We start from the raw sequence: 26,133 nt of genomic DNA, 5'->3' as shown, positions 1-26,133 counted from the left end.
CCGCACATAGAAGCAGATCGTCCAGGTAACCCAGGTTCGATATTCCCAGCTGCCGTAACAGCGCAAGGACCGGAGCCAACATCTTCGTGAAGACTCGAGCAGCAGAGGAAAGGCCAAAGGGCAATGCCAAAAACTGACAGTGATCCTCTCTCATGGCTAAACAGAATCCATTGGTGTCTTGCACAGATTGGGATGTGAAGGTATTCATCTTTGATGTCTTTGGAGGCCAGGAAATCCCCCTGATGTAGGGAGGGCACCACCGTGCAAACAGATTCCATCTTGAATTTTTGAACTCTCAAAAAGCAATTAAGTGCTTTCAGGTCCAGGATTGGATGCACGTTGCTTTCCTTCCTGGGAACCGTGAACAGGTTTGACTAAAAGCCCTGAAAACGTTCCACATTCTACCAGGTCCTGTACTGCCCCAGAGAGCGCCAGCAAGCGTTCCGGGGACAGTCGCACATTGGAAGGCAAAAACCTTACCAGCGGGACAGATCGAAACTCGATCTTTTAACCGGACCGTATGACCTCTTGAACCAATTTGTCCGGTATCCGAGATAGCCACGGGTCCGGAAACCGGCAAAGACGTCCCCTCACCCCAGATACAGGTGAGGGTGCAGCTTAAAGCCGAAGTGGCCTTGTCCTCCGGTCTGGAGAAACTAGAGATTTCTGCTTGCCAGACCAGGGTCACATGAAACCATCCGAGGGAGTCTTGAAGGGCTTTGCCTTATCGACGGACACTGAGGGACTGACCCTGAGGGACGAAAAAACTTCTTGTGTGCTGAAAAGGAGGGACCCCGTCTGCGACGGAGGGTCCTTACCCTTGTTGGCCTGCGGGAGAGAGAGGTATGCTTACCTCCTGTGAGACCTTTGATAATGTCATCGAGGGTAGCCCCAAACAGGCGATCTCCTTGAAAAGGTAAATCAGTCAAGGCCTTCTTTAAAGACTGATTCGCAGACCAGCACTTCAACCATAGTATACGCCGAAGGACCACTGTCGAAACAGACAGTTGGCCCAATATGGGAGCAGCATTCAGCGCGGCATCACCAACAAATTGCAGCCCCTGCACCAGCTCCTCAAAAGGCAGGAGGGAATGGATTCCCCCTCCAGGTCACGATGTAGTAACCTAGCCCATTCAGCCAATGTTTGTGAGACAAGGGCAACCGTAAACACCGCCAGGGAGGATATATTGCGGGTTACAGACACCGCCTTCCTATCCGCTGGATTCTTAAAGGACGGGGAATCCTCCACTGGGATCAAGGTAGTGTAACGGAACCGACGACCCACACTGTACTTGTGGTCTTTAGTCAGTATACGGCTTCCTTGCAGTCATAAACATATACCAGATTTTCCCAGCCGCCCGCATACAAAGCTAGCCAACAACTTAGCTTGTATAAGTTTTGGAACCTTCTTTTATTGAACAGTTTCACAATCAATTTATACACACGAGCACATCCCCCTCCTGATTAAATTACTACACACAGGTCAGGGGTTGCCTTATTACATTATCCTATGCAGATGAAATTGTATACAGGAACAGAATTAAACTGAATTATCTGGCCATCTGGACAGAACAATGTGAGGTCATTAACATTTAACAATGGGACAGGCAGACTTAACACAATCCACATCCCTGCTCAATAGACAATAGGACAAGACTGCCAATGACAAGTCTGTCCATCTACTACATTGAAACACATGAAATACACATCTAGGTGTCACAAACTCCATGGCAACAGGCCACAGGTCTCACAGTGCAAAGTGGGATCAAATCTTCACATTTCTTGAGACACCGTTGACAAAATATCACTCTCCCATCTAAAGCCTCACTCCCAGTGACGGTGAACACCATTCACAGGTAGTTTTATTTAGTCTGGAGACCGGAGGGTCTACTGTAGGTTGCACAGTCCACTTCCTTACAAGGGACTCCTCAAAAGGGTAGCATCTAGCAATCCGCTAAAGCACCCCAGGGGGGAACGCTTTGGGCGGTCCCATTCTTTTTTGAGTATGATGTCAAAATACGCGGGAAAGGGAAAAACCTTTGCCGCTCTGGAAGGCTTGTGAGTGCCAAACGTAACCTGTGACTCAGTCACAGCTACATTCCCCATTTTAGAGTCTCACGCACAGATACAACCAGGGCGTCCACCAGTGCCTTGTCTTGCGCGGCAGTGGAGGTAGAAAGGTAATCCTCACTATCAGAGGAGACAGGGCGCGGTGGCTGAGTCAGACTCAGAATCAGAGACATTAGATGAGGCAGCGGTAGGTGGAGGACCTTTCTTAGCACCTCACCCTTTAAAGGCTACCTCCAGATGGGAAAACAAACGATTCCAGGACCGCAGAAAGTGCATCTATTGAGAGCTGGGATCCGGAGGGCCCTACGGCCTCCCTGAGGGAGTCAGGTGGGGACACATGGTCTGCAGGGTCCATGTTGCGCCAAGGGAACCAGTCAGCAAAAAGTTGAAAACATTTTTTTTTTAAACGTCCCACCGCGGTATAGCGCCCCCAAGAGGTCAGGCAGAGAGCACTTGAGACCCCCATCAGAGAGAGACCCTCCAGACTCACCACCCTACACCAAACATGCCCCAGGAGGCCCATAAATGTCTGTACAAAACGTGTCGGCAGCGATCTTGATCCAAAATGGAGATCTAAAGATCAGCATCAGGGTAAAGGGAGGAGCGCCACCCACAAAAAACGCCTCCAGGAACTCCCATTCCCTGATTCCTATCAGAGAAAAACACAGAATAAAGGCGGTGGGTGTACCAAGATGGCCACCGCTTCATGCAGAGCACATGATCTACAAGAAAATGGGAGCCCCGCGCGGCCTGCGGCGCTACTGAGGACCCTCGTAGGGACCCCCAGCCTCCCAAATGGGATCGATTGGAAGGTGGGCCCTGGAGTGGTACAGAGTGTGTGTGTGTGTGTGTGTGTGTGTGTGTGTGTGTGTGTGTGTGTGTGTGTGTGTGTGTGTGTGTGTGTGTGCGCGCGCGCACGCATTTGCTCACCATACCGAAAACAGGCGGGTGCCATCTCCTGACAGAACCCCTCTTCGCCAAAGTGGGGGAGTTGTTGGCCAAATAGGAATGCTCCGATTTGGGCCTAGACCCGGTCGTATGCGACCTGGCGAGACGTTTAACTCGCAGGGCCAGTCCCCGTCCAGTGGGACTATGTCGTGGCCGACCCAGCACGGAGCTAAGGTCTGCGCGTGCTCATTAGCCGGCTGGGGTGACCACTGGATCTATACATCCAGCCCGTCGCCCAGATCCAGCATAGTTGCTTGTAGACCTCACAGGAAAAAATCCGGAGAAAAGCTAACTTAAAAAAAAAATCATCTAGAAAAAACGTTGCCAGGATCAGAGATCGCAGCAAGGAACTAGTTCCTTACTCGTGACTAGGCAGATTAAAACTGACATCCTATAGCAGGAAGAGAAAGGGTACACCACCCCCTGGGATTGCCCATAGGTTTAGCCAGAACTTTTTTCTGCCTAGTGTCCTACTCCTGTAGGGGGCAGCATAACCCTACTGATATGGAGATCAGAGACTGTCAATGAATGATAGAGAAAATGACATGTACATAAATATTCACAGCCTTTGTGCAATACTTTGTTGAAGCACCTTTGGCACCAATTACAGCCTCATGTCTTTGATGCTACAAGCTTGGTACACCTTTTTTGGGCAGTTTCTCACATTCTTCTTTGCAGGACTTCTCAAGCTCCATCAGGTTAGGAGTGTCAGTGCACAGCCATTTTTAGACGTCTACAGAGATGTTCAAACGTGTTCAAGTCTGGGCCACTCAAGGACCTTCAGAGTTGTCTGTAGCCACTCCTTTGTTATCTTGGCTGTGTGCTTAGGGTCGTCCTGTTGGAAGTTGAACCTTCAACCCAATCTGAGATCCAGAGCGCTCTGGAGCAGGTTTTCATCAAGGATGTCTCTGTACATTGCTGCATTCATCTTTCCCTCGATCCTGACTAGTTTCCCAGTTCCTGCCATTGAAATACATGCCCACAGCATGATGCTGCCACCACCATGCTTCAAAGTTAAGATGGTATTGCAAACAAATAATCAGCCAAGCGCTCACTCCAAAGGGGAAGACTGGCGTGCTGCTTTCCTCAGGCAGGGAACTCCAAACGGATGCATAAAAAAAGAAAAGGAGGCGCAAACACCTAGTGCATTACCCGTGGTACTGTTAAAATTGGTTTAATAAAAATGCTGAATGCATACTCACAAACATGAAGAATAAAAATCGTATTGCAAATTCCCGTCACCCATGTGTTGGACCATGTCCTGGAAATTGCGACCGCTAGCGCGTTTCGGGAGTCAAGCTCCCTTCCTCAGACTTCTGATCTGAGGAAGGGAGCTTGACTCCCGAAACGCGTTAGCTGTCGCCATTTCCAGGACATGGTCCAACACATGGGTGACGGGAATTTGCAATACGATTTTTATTCTTCATGTTTGTGAGTATGCATTCAGCATTTTTATTAAACCAATTTTAACAGTACCACGGGTAATGCACTAGGTGTTTGCGCCTCCTTTTCTTTTAAAGATGGTATTGGCTAGGTGATTGGTGCCTGGTTTCCTTCAGACATGACGCTTGCCATTCAGCCCAAAGATTTGAATCTTTGTTTCATCAGACCAGAGAATTATGTTTCTCATTGTCTGAAAGTCCTTCAGGTGCCTTTTGCAAACTCCAGATGGGCAGTCATGTGCCTTTTACAGAGAAGTGGCTTCCGTCTGGCCATTCTACCATACATGCCTGATTGGTAAAGTGCTGCAGAGATGGTTGTTCTGGAAGGTTCTCCTCTCTCCACAGAGAAATGCTGGAGCTCTGTCAGAGCGACCATCGGGTTCTTTGTCACCTCCCAGACTAAGGCCCTTCTCCCCCGATCACGCAGTTTGGCCAGACAGCCTGCTCTAGGAAGAGTCCTGGTGGTTCCAAACTTCTTCCACTTACGGATGAAGGAGGCCACTGTGCTCATTGGGACCTTTAATGCTGCATACATTTTTCTGTACCCTTCCCAAGATCTGTTCCTCGATACAATCCTGTCTCAGAGGTCTAAAGACAATTCATTGGACTTCATGGTTTGGTTTGTGCTCTGACCTGCACTGTTAACTGTGAGACCTTATATAGACAGGTGTGTGCCTTTCCAAATCATGTTCAATCAACTGAATGTACCACAGGTGGACTCCAATGAAGTTGTAGAAACATCTCAAGGATGATCAGTAGAAACAGGATGCATTTGAGCTCAATTTTGAGTGTCATAGTAAAGGCTGTGAATACTTATGTACATGGGATTTTTTTTGTTTTTATTTTTAATAAATTAGCAAAGAATTCAAACAAACCTCTTTTAGGCTGTCATCATGGGGTATTGTTTGTAGAATTGTGAGCAAAATGAATTTAATCTATTTTGGAATAAGGCTGTAACATAAAAAGTAGAAAATGTGAAGCGATGTGAATACTTTCCAGATGCACTGTATGATTAGATATCGAATTCTCAGTTTAAAAGCAAGCAATGCATAGTAACATAGGAACAGAGAGGGTGTGGCCTGGGTCCTGTGTTCAAAAATATGGAACAGTGAAGTGAAAATTCTTTTAATCCTAATTGTATGGTATAGCATACAGACTGGATATTCATAGACCCTGGGATGTCCCAAAGCAACAGGGGGGTAGTAGGCCACAAAAAGGTGAAGCAAACTGAGCAAACTGGCTAAACAAAATAAACAAGGGTCAAGGGCGCAACTCAGTGCTGCTGAAAGAACCTTAGAACTGAAGGCTGCATCCAGAGGCCTGAACATCCACCTGGTAAAATTTGGAGAAGGTATGAACTGAAGACCAGTTGCTGGCCTTAGAAAGGTGGGCAACAGAGGCTTGATGTTGGAATGGCCAGGAAACCCCCACTGATCTAGTGGAGCGAGCATGTAAGGGTACTAGGAGGAGCCTTATTTCTTAAGCCAGGTACACACAATCTGAACCAGCCAACACTCGGACAGTGTGCACAGCTGCCTCTTGAACAGAAGCCAGTCTAACGATTGGCTTATGTCAAACAGTCTTGCTGGAAAACCAGCTTCTAATGAGCAGCTGATCAGCGTTTGCTGCCAATCAGTGTGTTCTTGTGAGGGTGGACAGTCCCCCTGTCTGAACACAAATGTGAGCGGAGGAGATTTCCACACTAACATCGCTTGTGTTAGTATGGCAACCTAACAGGTTTTTTTTTTAGACGTGCAGCACTCTGGGTTGAATATATATATATATATATATATATATATATATATATATATATATATATATATATATATATATATATATATAAAATAAAAAAACCTTTACATGTTTACCTAGCATTAGAGTATAAGCTCTAGCAATGAGCGGTCTTAATCAACCAGCTATAACGTATTTGGCTGCAGGGTGTTCTTTTCATGACCCTGAGGGCAAGACAAAGGAGAGTGTTATTCTGATAGTTTGTGAGTTTCAGATAAACAATGATAGCGATGACCATGTCCAGACAGAGAAGAGTAATTTCTTTGTGATGCTTAGGAGCAGGGCGCAAAGAAGGAAAGAAAGTATTTGAGGTGGATGGCCAATACCATCTTGGGTAGAAAAGAGGGTCTGGAGGCAAGACCACCTTATCTTTGTGAATTTGGAGATAGACACTAACTTAAATATATTGGACAGATGCGATAGCTACCAAGAAGGTTACTTTGCAAGCAATAAACCAAAGGGGAGTTCCCCAGTGCATTCAAAAGTTGGCAGGGGCAGAGAGAACCAAATTAGAATCCCAAGAAAGCACAGGGTGCTGTAATGGGGGATCTGATTTGTGAGACACCTCAAGTCTTTTACAAAAGGAAATTAAGCCAGAGGCTCATGGAATAAAATAGACAAGGCTGAAACCAGTCCCTTAGGAATACCTACAGCCAAATTCTGGTCAGGTCATGATTGTAGGAAAGTCAAAATGAGAGATCCATAGTAATCCCTGCATTTTTTTTAAATTTGAGCAATGTGGGAAGTGACAAATCAGGGATACCCATGTCCTTCAAGACCTGGGTTTCAATAGCCATACCAGTAAAGCAAGTGACTGAGTAGCAAGATAGAACAGGGCCTTGAGACAGCAGGTCTGACCCGCTTGGAAGAGGCCTTGGGTCATCCCCTAATAGTTTAAGTAGGTCTGTGTACCAGGTTCTTCTGAGCCAATTTGGTGCAATAAAAATCACTGGTTTCTTTTGTTCCTCTGTTGTACAGAACAATGGAGGAAGAATCTGCACTGAAGGAAGGCATACATTAACCTGAACAGAGTCCAGGAAATTACCAAAGCATCTAATACCAGTTACATAGTGTCACAATATATCAATGTACACTAGAAAAACAGTGAAAGAAGAGTCCGTGGAGAGGAAAAACGTCCAACAGGAAGCTCAGGTAGTGTGTTGAATAGATGTGACCTTCACCAAAACACCCAAAGTAATAGCCTCTTACCAGACTTATATGATCCCCATGACAGAGATCATATAGCGCTTGCAACAAGGGCTCCTCACACTCCACAGCACTCCTCGATTCTTGTACATGTAAAGGATCACCTCCAGCAAAGAACTGCCTTAGTACCATCAAACAATATCCTCTCGTGGGGACATATAGTCATGTCACATGTAGGAAAAAGAGACCTCGCATGGTGTAATACGTTCAAGATATTACTTTAATAAGAAGTAGATTTTACACTCACATGTGAATCACGACATATAGGCATCAAGTTATGGTCTTGCGGGGATCTCCAGATGAAATGTGCGGTAGCTGCAGCCCGGTCTCCTGAGTGAAGTAACAGGACACTAAAGGGTGTGCATAAAGCAGACGATCACCGGTCCCCTACCGGTTTCATCAAAATATGACATCATCAGGGGGCGGCGCCCCTGATGATGTCATATTTTGATGAAACCGGTAGGGGACCGGTGATCGTCTGCTTTATGCACACCCTTTAGTGTCCTGTTACTTCACTCAGGAGACCGGGCTGCAGCTACCGCACATTTCATCTGGAGATCCCCGCAAGACCATAACTTGATGCCTATATGTCGTGATTCACATGTGAGTGTAAAATCTACTTCTTATTAAAGTAATATCTTGAACGTATTACACCATGCGAGGTCTCTTTTTCCTACATGTGACATGACTATATGTCCCCACGAGAGGATATTGTTTGATGGTACTAAGGCAGTTCTTTGCTGGAGGTGATCCTTTACATGTACAAGAATCGAGGAGTGCTGTGGAGTGTGAGGAGCCCTTGTTGCAAGCGCTATATGATCTCTGTCATGGGGATCATATAAGTCTGGTAAGAGGCTATTACTTTGGGTGTTTTGGTGAAGGTCACATCTATTCAACACACTACCTGAGCTTCCTGTTGGACGTTTTTCCTCTCCACGGACTCTTCTTTCGCTGTTTTTCTAGTGTACATTGATATATTGTGACACTATGTATCTAATATAGATTGCTCATTTTTTTGTGTTTTCCACCAAGCGCTGCATACTCTTGTTTTCATTCTACTGGGTTGAGGTACAACAACTTTCTTATGCCAGCAGCTGGTAATATCAAAACACTATTTTTCTTTGATCTAGCGCAGTATATACCTGTTTTTATCTAATACCAGTACTAGAGGATCCTTAGAGGGAGATTAGGGGTGCAAGCACACTTGTTTTTAATCTGTGTGCAGGGGACAGGTCAAACAACAGACCAAAAAATTGGAAGTATTCGCCTCCTATGGTAAAGTGCAGAGAACGCTTATGAGGTGGGTAAATACTACCATATGTTTTGGTCAAGCACAGGAATAGCACGGTTTTGGAAGCAAGCATTTGAATGTATTATTGCCTGTCTTCAGTTGACCCTGCCATTGTCCCCGGAACTAGCACTGCTGGGCATTCAAAACTATGAGCAGAGGCCTTGATGTAAGAAAACACTGCTTGCCCTTTTATTGTACTATGCCAAAAAGGGGTTTTCAGAGCCTGGGAACCATAGGAATGAATTAAACGCTTACCTTGGCACTGAGGGCATTGTGTGTAAGCAGGATCCAGTGTTCTAACCAACATTACAGTGGGGGGGATATTATGGTGCCTCAGGCCAAAAGTTTGGGACTTTATGGGCAAGTGATCATGTACACAAGTTTATATATAAAATCAAAAGATAAATTTATTAACCACTTTACCACCGGAGGATTTTCCTGCTGTACGTCCAGGCCACTTTGAGATTCGGCACTGTGCGACTTTAACTGACAATTGTGCGGTCATGCAACGCCGTACCCAAACAAAATTTATGTCCTTTTTTTCCCCACAGAGCTTTCTTTGGGTGGTATTTGATCACCTCTGCGCTTTTCATTTTTTGCGATATTAATAAAAAAATGCGACAATTTTGAAAAAATAACAATATTTTTCTACTTTGACAGTTAAAAAATATCCAATTTTTTCAATTTTTGTCATATATTTAGGCCAAAATGTATTTAGCTACAGGTCCTTGACAAAAAAATTCTCAATGAGCCTATTTTTAACCGCTTTAAGACCGGAAGATTTTACCCCATTCCTGACCAGGCCATATTTTGCGATTCGGCACTGCGTTACTTTAACGGACAACTGCGCGGTCGTGCAATGCTGTACCCAAAAAATTTTTTTCCCCACAAATAGAGCTTTCTTTTGGTGGTATTTGATCACCTGTGCGATTTTTACTTTTTTGCGCTATATACAAAAAAAGAGCGACAATTTTGAAAAATAACGGAATTTTTGTAAAATCTTACCGTAAAATTCCTTTCTCTGAGTCCTCCGACAGTCGCCGCCCCTTCCCAATTCGTCACCAATGGGTATTGACCTTTGCTCCGTAGGAGTAGCTAGGCAACAAGAATTGTTAATACAAAGCTTTTAACATAGACACACCCCTAGGGGCTGTCCCCTCAGTCAATACCTCCCTGCACCAGCATTCCCAACTCAGTTTGGTAGCATAGCAGTAAGAGTAAACAAAAACCCCAAAAGAGGGGCGGGGGGCGGCGACTGTCGGGGGACTCAGAGAAAGGAATTTTACGGTAAGATTTTACAAAAATTCCGTTTTCTCTTACGTCCTCCGACAGTCGGCGCCCCTTCCCAATTCGTCACCAATGGGACGTCCCAAAGCAGTGTAGACATGAGGGGTGGGAGACGCAACCGTAGAAAGGCAACGCAGTACCCACATCAGAGAAAGGAACCTTACCAGAGTAAGAGAACTAACTGGGCAACAGGAAAAACGTGCTCAACAGGAGCAACAATCCCAGGAAAAACAAGCAACCCAGGGGTAAAACACCCCAACAACCAAGGGCCCATGAAAACAAGGGTCCCTAGGAGACTGCCGCACTGAGAACTTTACGGCCTAAGGAGGCATCAGCCGATGCCTAAACATCCACCTTATAGAATTTTGAGAAAGTGTGAACGGATGACCAAGTCGCCGCCTTACACACCTGGGCCACAGAAGCTTGATGCCGGAAAGCCCAAGACGTACTCAAAGATCTGGTAGAGTGCGCCTTCACAGGAAAAGGAGGAACCTTCCCCTTCAAGGCATAGGCTTGTTCAATGATCAGTCTGATCCATTTGGCGATAGTCACAGCCGACGCCGCCATGCCCTTCCGAGGTCCCTCAGGAAGGACAAAGAGAATCTGACTTGCGAAAAGATTTAGTGGACGACAGGTAAACCCTGATCGCCCGGACAACATCCAAGGAATGTAAGGCAACCTCCTTCGGATGCTTAGGCTTCGCGCAGAGCGAAAGCAAGACAATGTCCTCATTCAGGTGAAAATCCGATATCCTTTTCGGAAGAAAAGATGGGTTAGGCCACAGGACCACCTTATCCTTGTGGACCACCAGGTAGGGAGAATTGCAGGACAAAGCTGCCAGCTCCGACACCCTGCGAGCCGAAGTGATCGCCACCAAAAAGGCAACCTTCTTGGACAACAGGGACAACGAGATCTCCCTGATCTTTTCAAAGGGAGCCTGTTGCAACACGGACAAAACCAAGTTCAAGTCCCATGGAGGTATAGGGTACCTCCTAGGAGGGGCCAAGTGTCGCACCCCCTGAACAAAGGTACTAACCAATGAATTAGACGCCACAGGGCGTTGAAAGAGAACGGCCAGCGCAGAAATCTCACCCTTAATCGTGGCCAGAGCCAAACGCTGGTCCACTCCAGTTCGGAGGAAAGCCAACACTCTCGACACAGAGTATGAGCGAGGGGAATACCCCCTGGACTCACACCAGGCAAAGTATGCTTTCCAAGTACGGTAGTAAATTTTACCCGAAGAGGCTTTTCTAGCCTTGATCAAAGTGGGAATGACCTCAGGGGAGAGACCCCTATCCTTCAGGACCTGGCTTTCAACAGCCAGGCCATTAAAGCCAGCGACTGCAAAGCAGGATGGAATATCGGCCCTTGAGACAGGAGATCTTCCCGGAGTGGCAGACGCCACGGAGCGTCGACTGCCAGATTAACGAGATCCGCGTACCAGGACCGGCGAGGCCAGTCCGGCGCTACCAGAATCACCGTGTGCGGTTCCAAGGCTAACCTGCGAAGAAGCCTGGACAGCAGCTGAATCGGTGGAAAGGCATACAGACGATACTGATGCCAGGGTGCCACTAACGCGCCCGAGGCATCTGCCCGAGGATCGCGCGTCCTTGCCACGAACCTTTCCACCTTGTTGTTCAGACGAGACGCGAACAGGTCCACATCTGGGGAACCCCACTTCGCGCACAACATCTGGAAGACATCCGGGTGAAGGGACCATTCTCCCTGGTCCAGGGTCTGGCGACTCAGATAATCCGCCTGCCAGTTCTCCACCCCCGGAATGTGAACTTCCGTTATCGCCGGGACGTGCGTCTCGGCCCAAGACAGGATGTCGGCTACTTCCCGAGCCGCTCGGGCACTCCTGGTGCCCCCTTGGTGGTTGATGTAAGCCACCGCGGTGGCATTGTCCGCCTGAGCCCGAACCGGACAGCCCCGAAGTCGGTCCGTCCGTCCGTCCATCGCAGAAGGCAAAGCTTTATTGCCCTTAATTCCAGAATGTTGATCGGGAGGGAGGACTCCTCCTCCGACCAAGTTCCCTGGGCAGACAGAACGCCCAGAACACCACCCCAGCCCGACAGGCTGGCATCCGTGGTGAGCACCGTCCATGACAGTGGACTAAAGGACTTGCCCCCCGACACCGCCGGGGACTGGAGCCACCACAGAAGACCCCTTCTGGTGTCTTGGCTCAACGAGATCCGTAGATCCAGGGATTGCGGCCACCCGTCCCACTCAGTCAGAATCTCCCCCTGGAGACCCCGCGTGTGAAACTGGGCAAAAGGTATCGCCTCGAAAGACGAAACCATTAGACCTAGATATCTCATGCATGTCCGGAGAGACGAGTGTCGGTTGTCCCTGAGGGACCTGACCTCGTCCTGAAGAGTCCGGAGCTTGTCCTCCGGCAGGAAGACCTTCGCTTGGACAGAGTCCAGAATCATTCCCAGATAGGGAAGGCGAACCGAAGGACACAGAGTCGACTTCGGAATGTTTATGGTCCAACCGAACTCCTGCAGAGTCTGCATCGTGGCGGACAGGTCGGTCGCCAGGCTCTGACAGGCGTTTGACCTTATCAGGATATCGTCCAGATACCCCAAGACAGCAATGGGCCTGAACCGGCGCCAGCACTTTGGTAAGAACCCGCGGAGCCGAAGCGAGACCGAAAGGTAACGCCACGAATTGGTAATGATCCTCCGCAATGGCGAATCGAAGGTACCTCTGGTGACCCTCGAAAATGGGGATGTGTAGGTACGCATCCTTCAGATCGATGGAGGCCATGAATTCCCCCGGACTCAGGGCAGCCACCACTGAGCGCAGGGATTCCATGCGAAACTTGCGAACCCGCACAAAGCGGTTCAGAGCTTTCAAGTCCAGAATCAGACGCACTTTGCCCTCCTTTCTGGGCACAGTGAACAGATTGGAGTAAAACCCCTGAAATCTGTCCCGATGAGGCACCGGGACCACCACCCCCTGGGCCCGCAGGTCCGGCACCGCCAGGTGCAAATCCCGCAAGCGCTCCGGAGACAGCTGAAGATTTTAGGGGAAAAATCTGCCCGCCGGCCGTGAGAGAAATTATATCTTGTAACCAGATCGAACGATTTCCTGAACCCATATGTCCCGAACGCGGACCAGCCAAGGTTGTAGGAAACCGCGCAGACGTCCCCCCACCCCAGAAACGGGTGAGGGCGCCCCTTCAGGCGAAGTGGTATGGGAAGTTGAACCGGACTGGCCGGATTTCTGCTTCCCTGCCCACGGCTTCTTCTGGGAGCCTTGGCCTTTGAAGGGCTTGCCCTTGGACTGCGACCGAAAGGCACGAAAGGACCCCTGAGAGGGCCTAGACGAGGAAGTCCGCTTTCCACGGAAAGACTTATGCTTAAAAGACTGGGGCAGGAGAGTACTCTTGCCCCCCGTAACCCCTTTTATCAGGGTATCCAAAGCCTCGCCAAAAAGGCGAGACCCCGCATAGGGAAAATCCGCCAGCGTCTTGCGAGACGATTGGTTGACCGACCAATTCTTCAGCCAAATCAGACGACGGTTCAGTACCGCCATGCTGGACAGGCGAGCAGCCAAAGGAGCTAAATTCAAGTCCGCATCACACAAGTACATGACACCCTGATGGATCTGGTCCACCATAGCCAACGTGGTAGGCGGAGTGGAATCAGCCTCCAAGGTGCGCCTGAGCATCTTGGTCCAATCAGCAACAGCCTGCGCCGCCATAATGGAAGCAAAAATAGGCTTCAGCATAGAACCAGCCACCATATAGGCATGACGGGCAAGAGACTCTATTCTCCTGTCCGTAGGGTCCCGGAAAACCGGGGTATCCTCGGAGGGCACCGCAGTAGCTTTGTTCAAAACGGCTACCGCGTGATCCACCGGAGGCGCCACACACCAACGCTCGTCGTTGGCAGGCGCAAACGGATAAAGCAATTTAAACTTATTTGGCACAGTAAAAGGCTTCTTTAAATTGCGCCACTGTTCATTAACAGTATGGTGAAATTCAGCAGGGCAGGGAAAAACCTGCGCTGATTTGCGAGCCCTCTGTGTTCCGAAAGCAGACGTCCTAGCAGGATGAGTAGGCTCATCCTCCAAGTGCAAGGTGTCCTTTATGGATGCAATCAGCTCATTCATGAGTGCAAGCTCTTCAGGCGAGCCAGGGGGAGAAACATCAACCCCCTGCACCTCAGGCTCTCCCTCAGACCCCGCAAGGTCCAAAGATGAGCGGGACCCTGAGAAGGGCACGCCAGCCCCAGCAGCCATATCGCCCTCTGAATCAGAGGAAATGGATAACCTGGCCCTTTTTGCGGATCGTTCAGCCAGCAGCATCTGCACCTGAGACACCAAGAAAGCCACTACAGTGGTCAGATCGGCCCCTTTGGGGGGTGCAGCAACCCCCTGGTCCCCCACCAGGGCGGGGGGAAACTTGCTATCCTGAGAATCCATGCCCCAGTACAGAAAAGCAAGAAAGGTACTGGCCCTTTAAAACCACGGGCGAGCGCAGCCCACCGCACACTGCTGTATGCACTGACCGCGCAGGGAAAGACAAACACTGAGCAAGGAATGACAGGACAGACAGGTAAAAACCTGGAGAGAGCACACCAGACTGCTGCCACCGATCGCTGTTCCCGGGGAAAGAGGAAGTGATGCAATGCTGACTGATAGATATAGCCTATGGAAGGCTCCAGCAAAATGGCCGCTCGGCAGAGGAAAAAAGGCTACTAGAAAATGGCGCCGCCATGTGCATGGACAGTATCGCCCGCCAAAATGGCGGCGAATGGCGCCAAAACACGGCGCTGCATTGAGACAGGGCCGGTCACAGTATACAGTCAAATAAAAATGGCGGATCACCGCACACACACATGTCTGTACTCAAACTGCACCCAGAGCATAATAAAACAGCAGAGCAGGATGCCCCCCCCCCCCGCAGCCCACAGGCATGCAGCCACACAGGGATCTGATAGGGAGCCCGCAGTTACACAGACATGGAGGGTAAACACAGCCACAGACTGACACCCATACAGAAGGTCCCCACACAGAAGGTGCTTACCGTACCAGATGACATGGGGAGCCGTCTCCAGCGACAAACCGCTATCAGGGCAGACAGGGAGTGCCGCAGCCAGGATGCTTGTGGACCGCAGTCATGGCGTCCAGTGAGGTAGCCACCTCACAGGCAGCATCCCTGCAGCGAACAGGGATGGGTCGTTCAATGTGCCAGGGTAAAACCTAAGCTGAACGCTCGATGGCAGGCTGGGGATCCATCTGGCTATCAGCCCTGGGATGCAGGGCGGCCAGTCCGAGACCCAGCTCCGCATGATGATTCTTCATCAGAAGATCTGTAAACTAAGGCTGACAAAATAACAGCAAGCCAGGAAAAGAGAAAAATACTTGAAATAAAATCAAAGAAAGGGTAGAAGGCTGAGACTGAGCCCCAGCACAGGATAGCAGCTACTCCTAAGCTAGGCAAAGACAAACTGAGTTGGGAATGCTGGTGCAGGGATGTATTGACTGAGGGGACAGCCCCTAGGGGTGTGTCTATGTTAAAAGCTTTGTATTAACAATTCTTGTTGCCTAGCTACTCCTACGGAGCAAAGGTCAATACCCATTGGTGACGAATTGGGAAGGGGCGGCGACTGTCGGAGGACGTAAGAGAAAACAATATTTTTCACATTTTTTTTATATGAAATTCCCCCCAAAAAAATGTAAAAATCTAAATTTAACATTTTAGGCCAATTTGTTTTCTGCTACATATTTTTGGTAAACAAAAATCGCAATAAGCGTATTTTGATGGGTTTGCGCAAAAGTTATCGCAGCTACTAACTACGGGAAATTTATGACATTTTTAGTTTTTTTATTTAACTAGTAATGGCGGCGATCTGCGATTTTTTTTGCGGGACTGCGACATTGCGGCGGACAGATCGGACCCTTGACTGACATTCTTGACACTTTTGGGGGTACCAGTGACATTACTACAGAAATCAGTGCTATAAATATGCACTGTTACGTTAAAAATTACACTGGCAGGGAAGGGGTTAACTTTTATTGGTGATCAAGGGGTTAATGTATGCCTGGTGCTTACTAACGTGTGTGGGGGGAGGGGACTGTGTGACACAGGCACAGATTGCAGGTTCAGCTATGCTGAATCCTGCAATCTGTCACTGTTTGTCACTTAGGAGATCCGCCCGCTTTGTTTACACAAGCGGGCGGATCTCCACACTCGATCCCCGACGATCGGGGAAGAGCAGCGGTGATCACCGCCGCTCCTCCCCTGGCCCGACTCCCGCTGTGACTGAAAACAGCGGGAGTGAGCCATCCCTTCTTGGGGTTTCTTCCCTTAGTCAGGATAGTTTTTTAGGATGAATGTATGGTTCCAATGGTTTGTTCCAGGCAGCGCAGTCCTAGTCTTTACTGTTCCCTCTCTGCGAGAAAAGGGGAGAAACCCCAAGAAGTTCCCACTACATTGAAGCATCAAGGTGACTGCGACTTTGCAGCATTATCTGCCGCATCCATTGATTCCTGTTGCGATTTTAAGGACACAAAGACGCACACATGAAACAGGCAAATTGATACTGGGTGACTATTCCTTGAGAAAGGCTATAATTTAGCTGAAACGCGTTGGAAAATATGTGATGACCTCTGTGAAAATCTTTCCAAGCCCCCAAGCATGGAAAAACAGATAAACATCCATACTAAGTCACCGTATTCACACCTGTCACGGATTCTTTCCAATCTTCCTTTCTTACCTTTTTCACTTTTGGGTCTCTAACCAACACAAATTATGTGTGTTTATTTGAATTTATGTTCATTACTATTTATTTAATACATTTATCTTTTGATTTTATATAAAACTTGTATAAACACTGTACATGATCACTTGGCCTGAGGCACCATAATATCACCCCCCCCCCACTGTATATATGGACGGAGGCAACCAATACTGTTGTAGCTTTTCAGAGATCAAACCATACCCCCCTAACCAACATTACAGGCCATCCCTACAGCATGGCGTCAGGGTACAGTTCCAAGGCATTACTAAGGTTACACTGATTCAAATGCACTGCTTCTCTTGTTATAGTAGAAGGCAGTAAAAGGTAATTGAAGAGTTGATTAAAGAATTTGAAGTAAAATAAACTAGATGAGGATAGACCTTCATAGGGGAGATGAGATCCATTACCTAAAAACATCATCAAGAGTAGGGTGAGGTTATAGGAGTACACCTAGGGGCATGCCCAGCAAAGCTTTGCCAGTGTCCAATCATCGGAAGGTAGCAGCTTATAAACCGAAGGTCTATGAATATCCAAGCCTGTGTGTCTTGTACTGTACGATCAACCTCTTTGTGCCGAGGGCACCCAAATATGCAGCCTCTCGGCGGTCGGGCCCTGACGCTGAGAGGACGCATATTTTCATTCAATAGCACCGATAGAGCTGTGCCAAAAGTGCACGCCCTGCACATTCCCAGGACAATTACGGGCTGCTAACGGAAAAGCTCCCGTTCGCTGCTTGCGACTGGGAGCTTTTCGATCATTTGCCCGCAGTGACAGAAAATCGTGGTGGTCACATGACCATAAGCCCCGCCTCTCAGCTTTGGGCGCCGGCTCTAAGGGGTAAAAATTAGATAAAAAAAAAAAAAAAAGGGGGGGGGTGGATGGATGGTTGGGTAGGGGAGCCAACTGTAGAAAAAGAGCGTGAGCATGAAGCACAAAGTTGTACTGTGTCATTTAATAAAAATCGCCTTCTTGGTACAGTATAGTTCTATTTTAGGTAAATATTTTACCCTCTGTTTTTGTTCTTCTGTTCGGACATCACTACGGACATTAGCCCAAGGTATGTCATCAGGCCACCAGACAGGTTTACAGCTTTCTTTGCCCCAGCCTGGTTTACCTCGACCCGTGGAATACTTCAGCATCTCTGGAATGAAGGCACGTAACTGGGCCTAGAAGCAAAAAAGGATGGAAGGATAAGAGATTAGAAAGGATGCTTATCCTGGTGGAACATGATTTCTCTATAAAATTAGCTTAATAGCCTAACTGAATACTGTACATTTCGGTTTGTTAAAACTCAGTATAAGCATTACTGCCCTTTTTAAAAATAAAATACTTTTGAAAATGTTTTAACCTTTGTTGCATCCTAGTGCTGCTGATCTACTGCAGCCACTCCTGTCTACATGCATTTTTGCTGCATGTCTTTTTTTTTTAAGTTTAAGCCTGTTTAAGTGGCTGAATTATCACAGTAAATTTCTCTATAAGCAGCCATAAAATATCACCACATGGTGAGGAGAAAAGCCTGGAAAGAAGAAAGGGGTAGGAATGCACACAGGGGTAGGAATGCACACAGGCATTCATGGTAGTAAAGATACGATCCTGATAGAAACTGTCATAGGCTATTGGTCTCACATACGTGCACTAACAATAAAACCACATAGATATCCCCATATTATAGAATGCCCCCTAGACAACAGTATTAATATCGTAATGCTTACAAGGCAACTTTTTCTTTTTTTGCACAATTGTGCTCTATGGTTCACATCATGTCCTTTGCGTTACTCTGATCTGCATAGATAAACGAAGGCTCAAAGCAAGGCACAATGAATACAATAGTTGTTTGAGCATCCTGTTCACCCCACACCATATTGCTGCACTCTGTTGCAGCAAATGCAACTCACTGCGTGCCACCAGAATGTGCTGCAACACACTGCAGTGCATAGAATTGAATGATTAATTTGTGACTTTTCAATAAATTTTAAAAATGATAATGGAATATGCTAAGTAAAATTTGGTGCAGCCTTAGCCTTAACTGGAGATAGCTGGTGCCAGAAGCACCTGCCACCACTTTTGCTGCAGACTTCAGGTCACTCATGCTGCTAAAGTCCCAGCATAAAGTGAGCCCCAATAAAGGAATCTGGCTTATTCATGCTGCCGTGTGGGGTCACATATTCCATGCACTGATGCCTGATCCGCCCCTCTGCGTTCAAACGGTTATGCCCACTGGAAGTTCTGCTTCCACCTGAACAACAGCTGTCCTCTGAGCCTGAAAACTGTAAACTGCCTCACACAGCGCCAACCAGGGAGGGAGAAACAACCCCCCACCTTCCTCAGGGAAGCAAGACACCAGACAGTACTGGCCCTCCCTGGGCACTGAAGAGTGAGTGGATCCCTGGAGCTTCCTCCATCTGTCAGAGGGGATGCTGGGGTGGCTTGACAAAGATACTTAAAAAGACAAAAGAATTAGACAAGTACACCCCAGGACAGCACATGAGAGAAGTACCTTCTCAGTTTCTATGCCTTGGTCTACACTTAGGCTGGAGGAAACACTAGAACTGATGGGTCTGGCTGATTTTCTATAGGCCATAATGAATTCTCTCCTGGGGGGGTCAAGGGAGGAGAAACAATGAGGTACATGCTGCAAAAGCACCCTAGTGGATGTCTTACAGCACAAGCACAAGTCATGCCTGGTTTGCCCGGGTGTTTCACCAAAAACAGCTTTTATCACCAAGTCTGACGTTGATAAATCTAGGGGGCACCTTTGTGCCTTTCCCTATTAAACAGGTACATACTTTGTGTGTACTTATCACCAAGAATTCACAGGAAAGAGAAGAAATTAGATGTTCTTGGTTTTTCAATTTATCACTGGTTTATTAAACACCTCACTAGGGACTTGTCACGTTAAGCGCTGAAATGTCTTATCACACATATCATGTCTGAAGATTTCAAGCCCTGTGCTTGCAAATATTATGCCTCTCTACCCTGCCTCCTAAAACAGAACTTGGTTTGCTGGCCTGAACACCTCTCCAGCTTACCACCAATAAGTCAATCAGCAGGTTGGCTATAAAACTTAGATGCACTCTTATTTTTCAGCAGACATATCAAGTTACTACACACAAATATTAATCATTTTGTAGTCTTTTATACAAGGTATTTTAAAACCACTATGAAACAGCAAAGGGGCTATGAAAACAAAGTATACAAACCTAGTCTTATTTAAGGGCACTATTACCATTCCATGTTATATACAAGCCTGCCAGATGCACATTATTCCCTGGTTCTGGCTGGTGTAATCTTGCTCCCTAAGGTAACTGAGGAAATGCAAGACTGTGGAAAGATTGCACAACAGCATCATCTGGTACATAGCATATGTACACATTTTATATTTTTATTTTGTTATCGTCTTCTCTTATATATAAAGGTTGTGGAATTTCCACACAGTGGTCCAAATTACAAACTGCAAAAAACGGCCAGCGGCAGAGGAAGGTATATACAGTATATACCACAATTACCACATACTGAAGAACATAAACACACAGTATATACTCAAAGTATAATCTACATACAATAGGCAATAACAGAAATACCACAACAAAATATTTTTTTAAACTAAATTAACATGATTACATACTATATAATACAGTATATTAACATTGTAATTTTTATGCACTATAACACTGTGTGGTTTATAAAAAGAGCATATCACTCAGTAGTTTAATATTCAAGTTTTCAAAATGAAATGTTGATTTTTAGGGGAACACAATTTCAAAATAATGTCTGCATGCAAGAAACATGCAGGAAAACCGCACTCGTGAAGAGGATAGTAGTTGCAAGTCAATGCTCACCATCATGGCTAAAAACCCTAAAAGATCAGTTGCTAAATATCAAAATTAGTACGGAATTGAATGAGCATCTCTCTGACCCAGCCTCTACAGAAATTACATTTCAAGTTTCCTAAAATTGGAATGCCAGAGCTGCCTTTAGGAAGCACAACGCTGCAATATAAAAGAGAATACCCTACATTTTACATGCTGATAGATTTATAATCCCAAGCATGGATTTAACACACAGTGGGGGTGGATACCAAAACCGATGCATACAAAAACGGTTACAGCTATGCATAGTAACTAATCCGATTCTAAATTCGGCTTGTTCAGTTTTGACAATAAAACCTAAAACCTAGAAGCGGATTGGTTACTATGCACAGCTGCACCAGATTCTGTGTGCACCAGTTTTAGTAAATCCCCCCCAATAACTGTCGACAACTATGTGGATTCTTAGTATGTGTAGCTTTCACATGGCAGTCATTATACTCAATATTTTGTGCACAAGGTCATAACTGCCGAATAATAGGAACAGAACCATGGGAACTCAGGATTGCCACCTGTCCAGTATTCAACTGGGCAGTCCAGGTTTTGAATCATGTGTCCTGGTTTCAGTCCACCTGAAACCTGGACACCTTATTCAGACCAGATTAGGGCCAAAACAACGAATCGATTAATCGATTATGGAAATAGTTCTCAACCATTTTCATAATCGATTAGTTGGTCAGCCGATTAGTTGGCCTGCATACAGTATGCATTATTTGTTTACTGTACATATGAAATACAGCCAAGTACACCGTCCATACATGTCAGAAGACACAGTGCAGCACACATACAGCTCAGTACACCGTCCATACATGTCAGAAGACACAGTGCAGCACACATACAGCTCAGTACACCGTCCATACATGTCAGAAGACACAGTGCAGCACACATACAGCTCAGTACACCATCCATACATGTCAGAAGACACAGCGCAGCACACATACAGCTCAGTACACCATCCATACATGTCAGAAGACACAGCGCAGCACACATACAGCTCAGTACACCATCCATACATGTCAGAAGACACAGTGCAGCACACATACAGCTCAGTACACCATCCATACATGTCAGAAGACACAGTGCAGCACACATACAGCTCAGTACACCATCCATACATGTCAGAAGACACAGTGCAGCACACATACAGCTCAGTACTCCATTCATACATGTCAGTAAGTGCCTGAGAACTTGTGAATGTGCGAGGAGCAATGCCTCATGGGACATTAGCCCTGGGCAGGAACTTTTACCACTATTGTGCATTATATTTAAAATGATCATATCCATGGGGAAAAAAAAAAAAAAAAAAAAAGAAGGTCTTCATGTCTGACTCCTAGTTAAAATGCCCATATGTCCTACTTCTGGGCTGTATTGGTTTTTAAATATGAAATATTTTACTTTTCACTGTCTCACAGTATAAGTGAACCTCTTATAGTAGCAATTATCTGCTCTTTTTGTACTATAAAGGGCTATTTTTAGTTTTTTTTAATCCCATGACAGGTGATACTAAAAAAAAAAAAAAAAAAAACACATGCAGCTGCTACATAACATCCTAGGCCTGGTTCACACCTATTTTTCAGAAATGTACTACGGTTTATTTAACATGGTTTCCTTATGAGGCACGTTCACATCTATGCTTTTTTCAGCCGCTTTGATTTGGAAATGTGAAGGACTTTTATCAACGCAAAACGTTGCCTTTTTTTTGGTTCAATAGACTTCAATTGGGATGCTGCAGAAGAGCATTTAGTGTGTTTTTGCAGCCATTTGTTTTTTTTAATCTGCAAATTGGCCAAAAAAAAAAAAAGCATAAAAAATGCAAAAACGCAAATCACAGCAAAATCACGTGAGCAAAAACACAAAACAAAAAGCACTGCAGAAACGGATCAAAAGCAAACTGCATCGTTGTAAACTGAGCCTTAGGCTGGCCATAAACTTATCGATTTTCAGATGAGAATATTCATATGAAAAGTTTTTGTACATTTGCTGAATGAAAGATTGTTTGAAAATGGCACTTGCTTTTAACATACAGTTTTGAAATTAATGTAATTTCTGAACGAAAAATCATACACTGAAAATTCCTTTGACCAAGAAGTTTTCTTTTCTGCTCCTTCGAATTTTCCAATTACTGTGGTGGAAAACGAATGCCAATTTGATCTTAAAATTACATTTTTTTTGAAGGAAGACATTGTTTTTGTATGGCCAGCATAAGTAAAAGCAGGTAGGGAGCTTTTGTCAAGCCACCTGCCTATGACAAGGGAGTCTGTCATTATATTTCAGAGTCCTGTCTGAAAATCGGCAGTCTAAAAAATTTGATCTCCGAGTCTGATATTTACCAGATTCAACCTTGAACAGTATATATAGTATATCGCTTCTGTTATTTTCAGCATGGATTAGAGATTTTGCTCCCCAACTATATAGTTGGTTATTTTTATATTTACCACTGCAAATAGATATTTAATTGTTTTTTTTTTTTTTTTAAACTTTACATTTTAACTAAATTATACACCACACTTAAGGTTCTTATCCAATTAATTGAAAAAATAATCGGCCAACTAATCGATTATGAAAATAATCGTTCGTTGCAACCCTAGACCAGATTCTGGCTCCCCATGATTCAAGGGGCCGATGCGGCCTCCCTATCACACCTGAACAGGAGGGGTGGTGAGTAAGCATTTACTAGAGGCCATCAAATGATTTCCCGTTCCTGCTGGTGCCTGCCTGCCAGAAAGACTGAATATGCAGTGGGAGCATGAAATCAACAATTACTTAATTTTAGGCAAGTGCATAACAGAGATAGATGTACCCATCTATCTGCATCCTTTCTCCTCTACAGCCTCCTAAAGCACACATTTTACACAGAATTTCTAACCTCCAGAGGGCAGGGATAGGGAACTAATGTTGTGCACTGCACAGTATAGAGCAGGGAGCGAAGTTAATTCTGAAACACCCCCCACGCTACACAATCTCACAGGGAAATATGCACAGCTGAGGCTGTTAACCACCTATGCTGGAGGGGGTGGGGGAATTATTCAGGATTCTGTGCTGTCAGCATGGCCTGTCAGAAGTGAGGAGTGTTTTTTGATCATTTTAAAGGTTTACAACTTTAAAGCTAAACTCCAGTTTTTTTTTGTTTTTTTTTAAAAAAAGGTCCAAACCTGCAACTTGCAGGTCAGTCTACAATACTCGCCTTCTAATGCTCTCCCCCACAGTAATTCCCTTTTTACCACAAGATGTCTACAGTCTCTTGAGTTGAATGATACACATCATTTAAATTGGAAGACTGAGGACATACTGTGAGTACAGGGTGTCATGGACGCACCTCCAAGGAGCATTACCATGGACCAAGCACTTACAGAGTAAGGATACAAAGGGTGCCTAGTGCTGGAGGGGAAGGTGGTGACCATATGTGTCATAGGACCGTCCCAAAGTCATCTGAAAAATTAAGTTATTACCCGTTAACTTGAATTCCAGGAATCTTCCAGGACAGCTTTATGTGAGAGAGTGGCTTCTCCCACCTAGCACATGAAACACAAATCCACATTAGTAGAAAAAGAAAGGCACTACGCATGGTCGCTCAGTAATAAAATAAAAAAAGGCCTAACATGTACACCCCCCCTAATAACTATTACAAAAACATAGGGTGGGAACAGTCCCGCCCTGGAAGATTCCTGGAAATCAAGTTAACAGGTAATAACTTAGTTTTCCTAAGTCATCTTCCAGGACAGCCCTATGCGACATCATAGAAATACCTGTTAGGGAGGGACTAGTGCCTAAAGCTCTTTTCTCCCAAAAGCTTGGTCTATTGATGACAGAAGGTCCAGACGGCAGTGTCTTACCAAAGTCTGGAAACTTGACCAGGTGGCTGCTTTGCAGATCTGGATTGGGGTAGCCCCTGCTTTCTCTGCCTATGAGGTGGCAAAGGCTCTAGTGGAATGTGCTTTAAGCTTAGGTGGAGCTGGCAGTCCTGCTATGGAATAGGCTTCCTCAATAGCGGATTTCATCCATCTTGTGATAGTGGTTTTTGAGGCACCTAGTCCTTTCCTGGGACCTTAATACAGCAAACACAGATTGGGTAACTTTCTCCATTCTTTGGTTCTTTCAATGTAGCATAACAGGCATTTCATGTCATCTAATTTGTGAAAATAGTCTTTTTAAATTGCTTTCTTGTCCGCAAAAATATGGAATTACCATGTCCTGTGACCTATGGAAATCAGTGGATAACTTAGGGAGGAACCCCGGGTCCAGGGACAAAATTACCTTATCTGGAAAAATGGAACAGTAAGTTTCCGCTACTGATAAAGCTTGCAATTCACTCACTCTCCTGGCAGACACCAAGGCCACTAGGGGTATGGTTTTGTAACTTAGGAGTTTTAAAAAAGCTTTGAGGGGCTCAAACTGCGCAGTACTGCCTATAAGTCCCAAGGGGGAACCTCATCTTCTGGAGTTCTCCTCTTTCTTGAAACGGACTTGATGAACTGAACCTCTTAAGTAGAGTATGATATGCTAATCTTAGGTCTAGGAAAATGGATAATGCCACCACTTGCAATTTTAGGGTGTTGGGTGGAAGAACTTCATCTGTACCATCCTGTAAAAAATCCAGTACGGCTGGAATAATAGACCCGAAAATCCTGCCTTTTTCCTCCTCCAGCCGCAGAACTTTTTCCAAATTTTGTAGTAAATTACATTTGCGGACTTTTTCTACTTTACAATATGGTGCAGATTACTTTCTCTGAGAGACCTTTGCTTTTTAACAGCTCTCCCAGTAGCCAAGCTGTCAGAGAAAGATGGCCCACATGTTGGTGGCCCAATCTTCCTTGAACCAGTAAGTCCTCCCTTACTGGAAGCTTCCAAGGGTTTGAGATAGAGAGGTTCTGAAGAGCAGGACACCAGGTTCTCTTCGGCCAAAACTGGGCTATGACCTTTGCTTCTGTAGTTTGGATCTTCTGTAAGACTTTCGGAATGAGCCTGAAGACAGGAAATGCGTATAAGAGCTTCCCTGACCAGGGGTGGGTGAACGCATCAAACCCTAAAGTGCTAGAATCATTGTGTATCCAGAAGAATTTCCTTACTTTTGCATTTTTTGAGGAAGCAAAAAGGAACACTTCTTGATCCAGACTTCATTATGGGAGATCTGTTCTCCGTTTAGAAAATCTGCCCAGCAAAATATTATCCCAGCTAGTTTCCTGAGGATTGCTGAATGCGCGCCTCCTTGTTTGTTGATATAGGAAACCGCGGCAATATTGTCCGAAATGATTAATGCTTTGCAACCCTGGACAAAGCTGCATCCAGTCTTAGACATTTTTTCCTTAGTGATGAGTCTTCCTCTTTAAAAAGGGAAACCTTCTTTTGAGGCTTTTAGGGAGAAAAACCCTCTTCTCTGACTCTTTCCATTCCTGCAGGATTGTGTCCTTCAATGCTGCATGTACTAGGAAAGATCAAGTCTCTTTTGTATGTAACCCCGCATAAAGTTTGTAATGGAT

General features: G+C 45.8%; 1 protein-coding gene across 4 annotated transcripts in view; it reads right to left on the bottom strand.

The window, feature by feature from the left end:
* The window catches only part of NRF1 (nuclear respiratory factor 1), a 155,327-nt gene that overhangs the window by 52,872 nt on the left and 76,322 nt on the right, over positions 1–26,133 (bottom strand). For all 4 annotated transcript variants that reach the window (XM_082255980.1, XM_082255982.1, XM_082255983.1 and 1 more), the window contains exon 6: positions 17,798–17,956. In XM_082255980.1, coding sequence (XP_082112106.1) covers positions 17,798–17,956 — 159 coding nt within the window. The remainder of the gene's footprint in view (positions 1–17,797; positions 17,957–26,133) is intronic.

Source organism: Pelophylax lessonae (genome assembly GCF_965119305.1).
Source record: "Pelophylax lessonae genome assembly, chromosome: 4".
Classification (NCBI taxonomy): Eukaryota; Metazoa; Chordata; class Amphibia; order Anura; family Ranidae; genus Pelophylax; species Pelophylax lessonae.
Note: the sequence above shows the minus strand (reverse complement) of the source record. Positions and strands in the feature narration are given on the sequence as shown.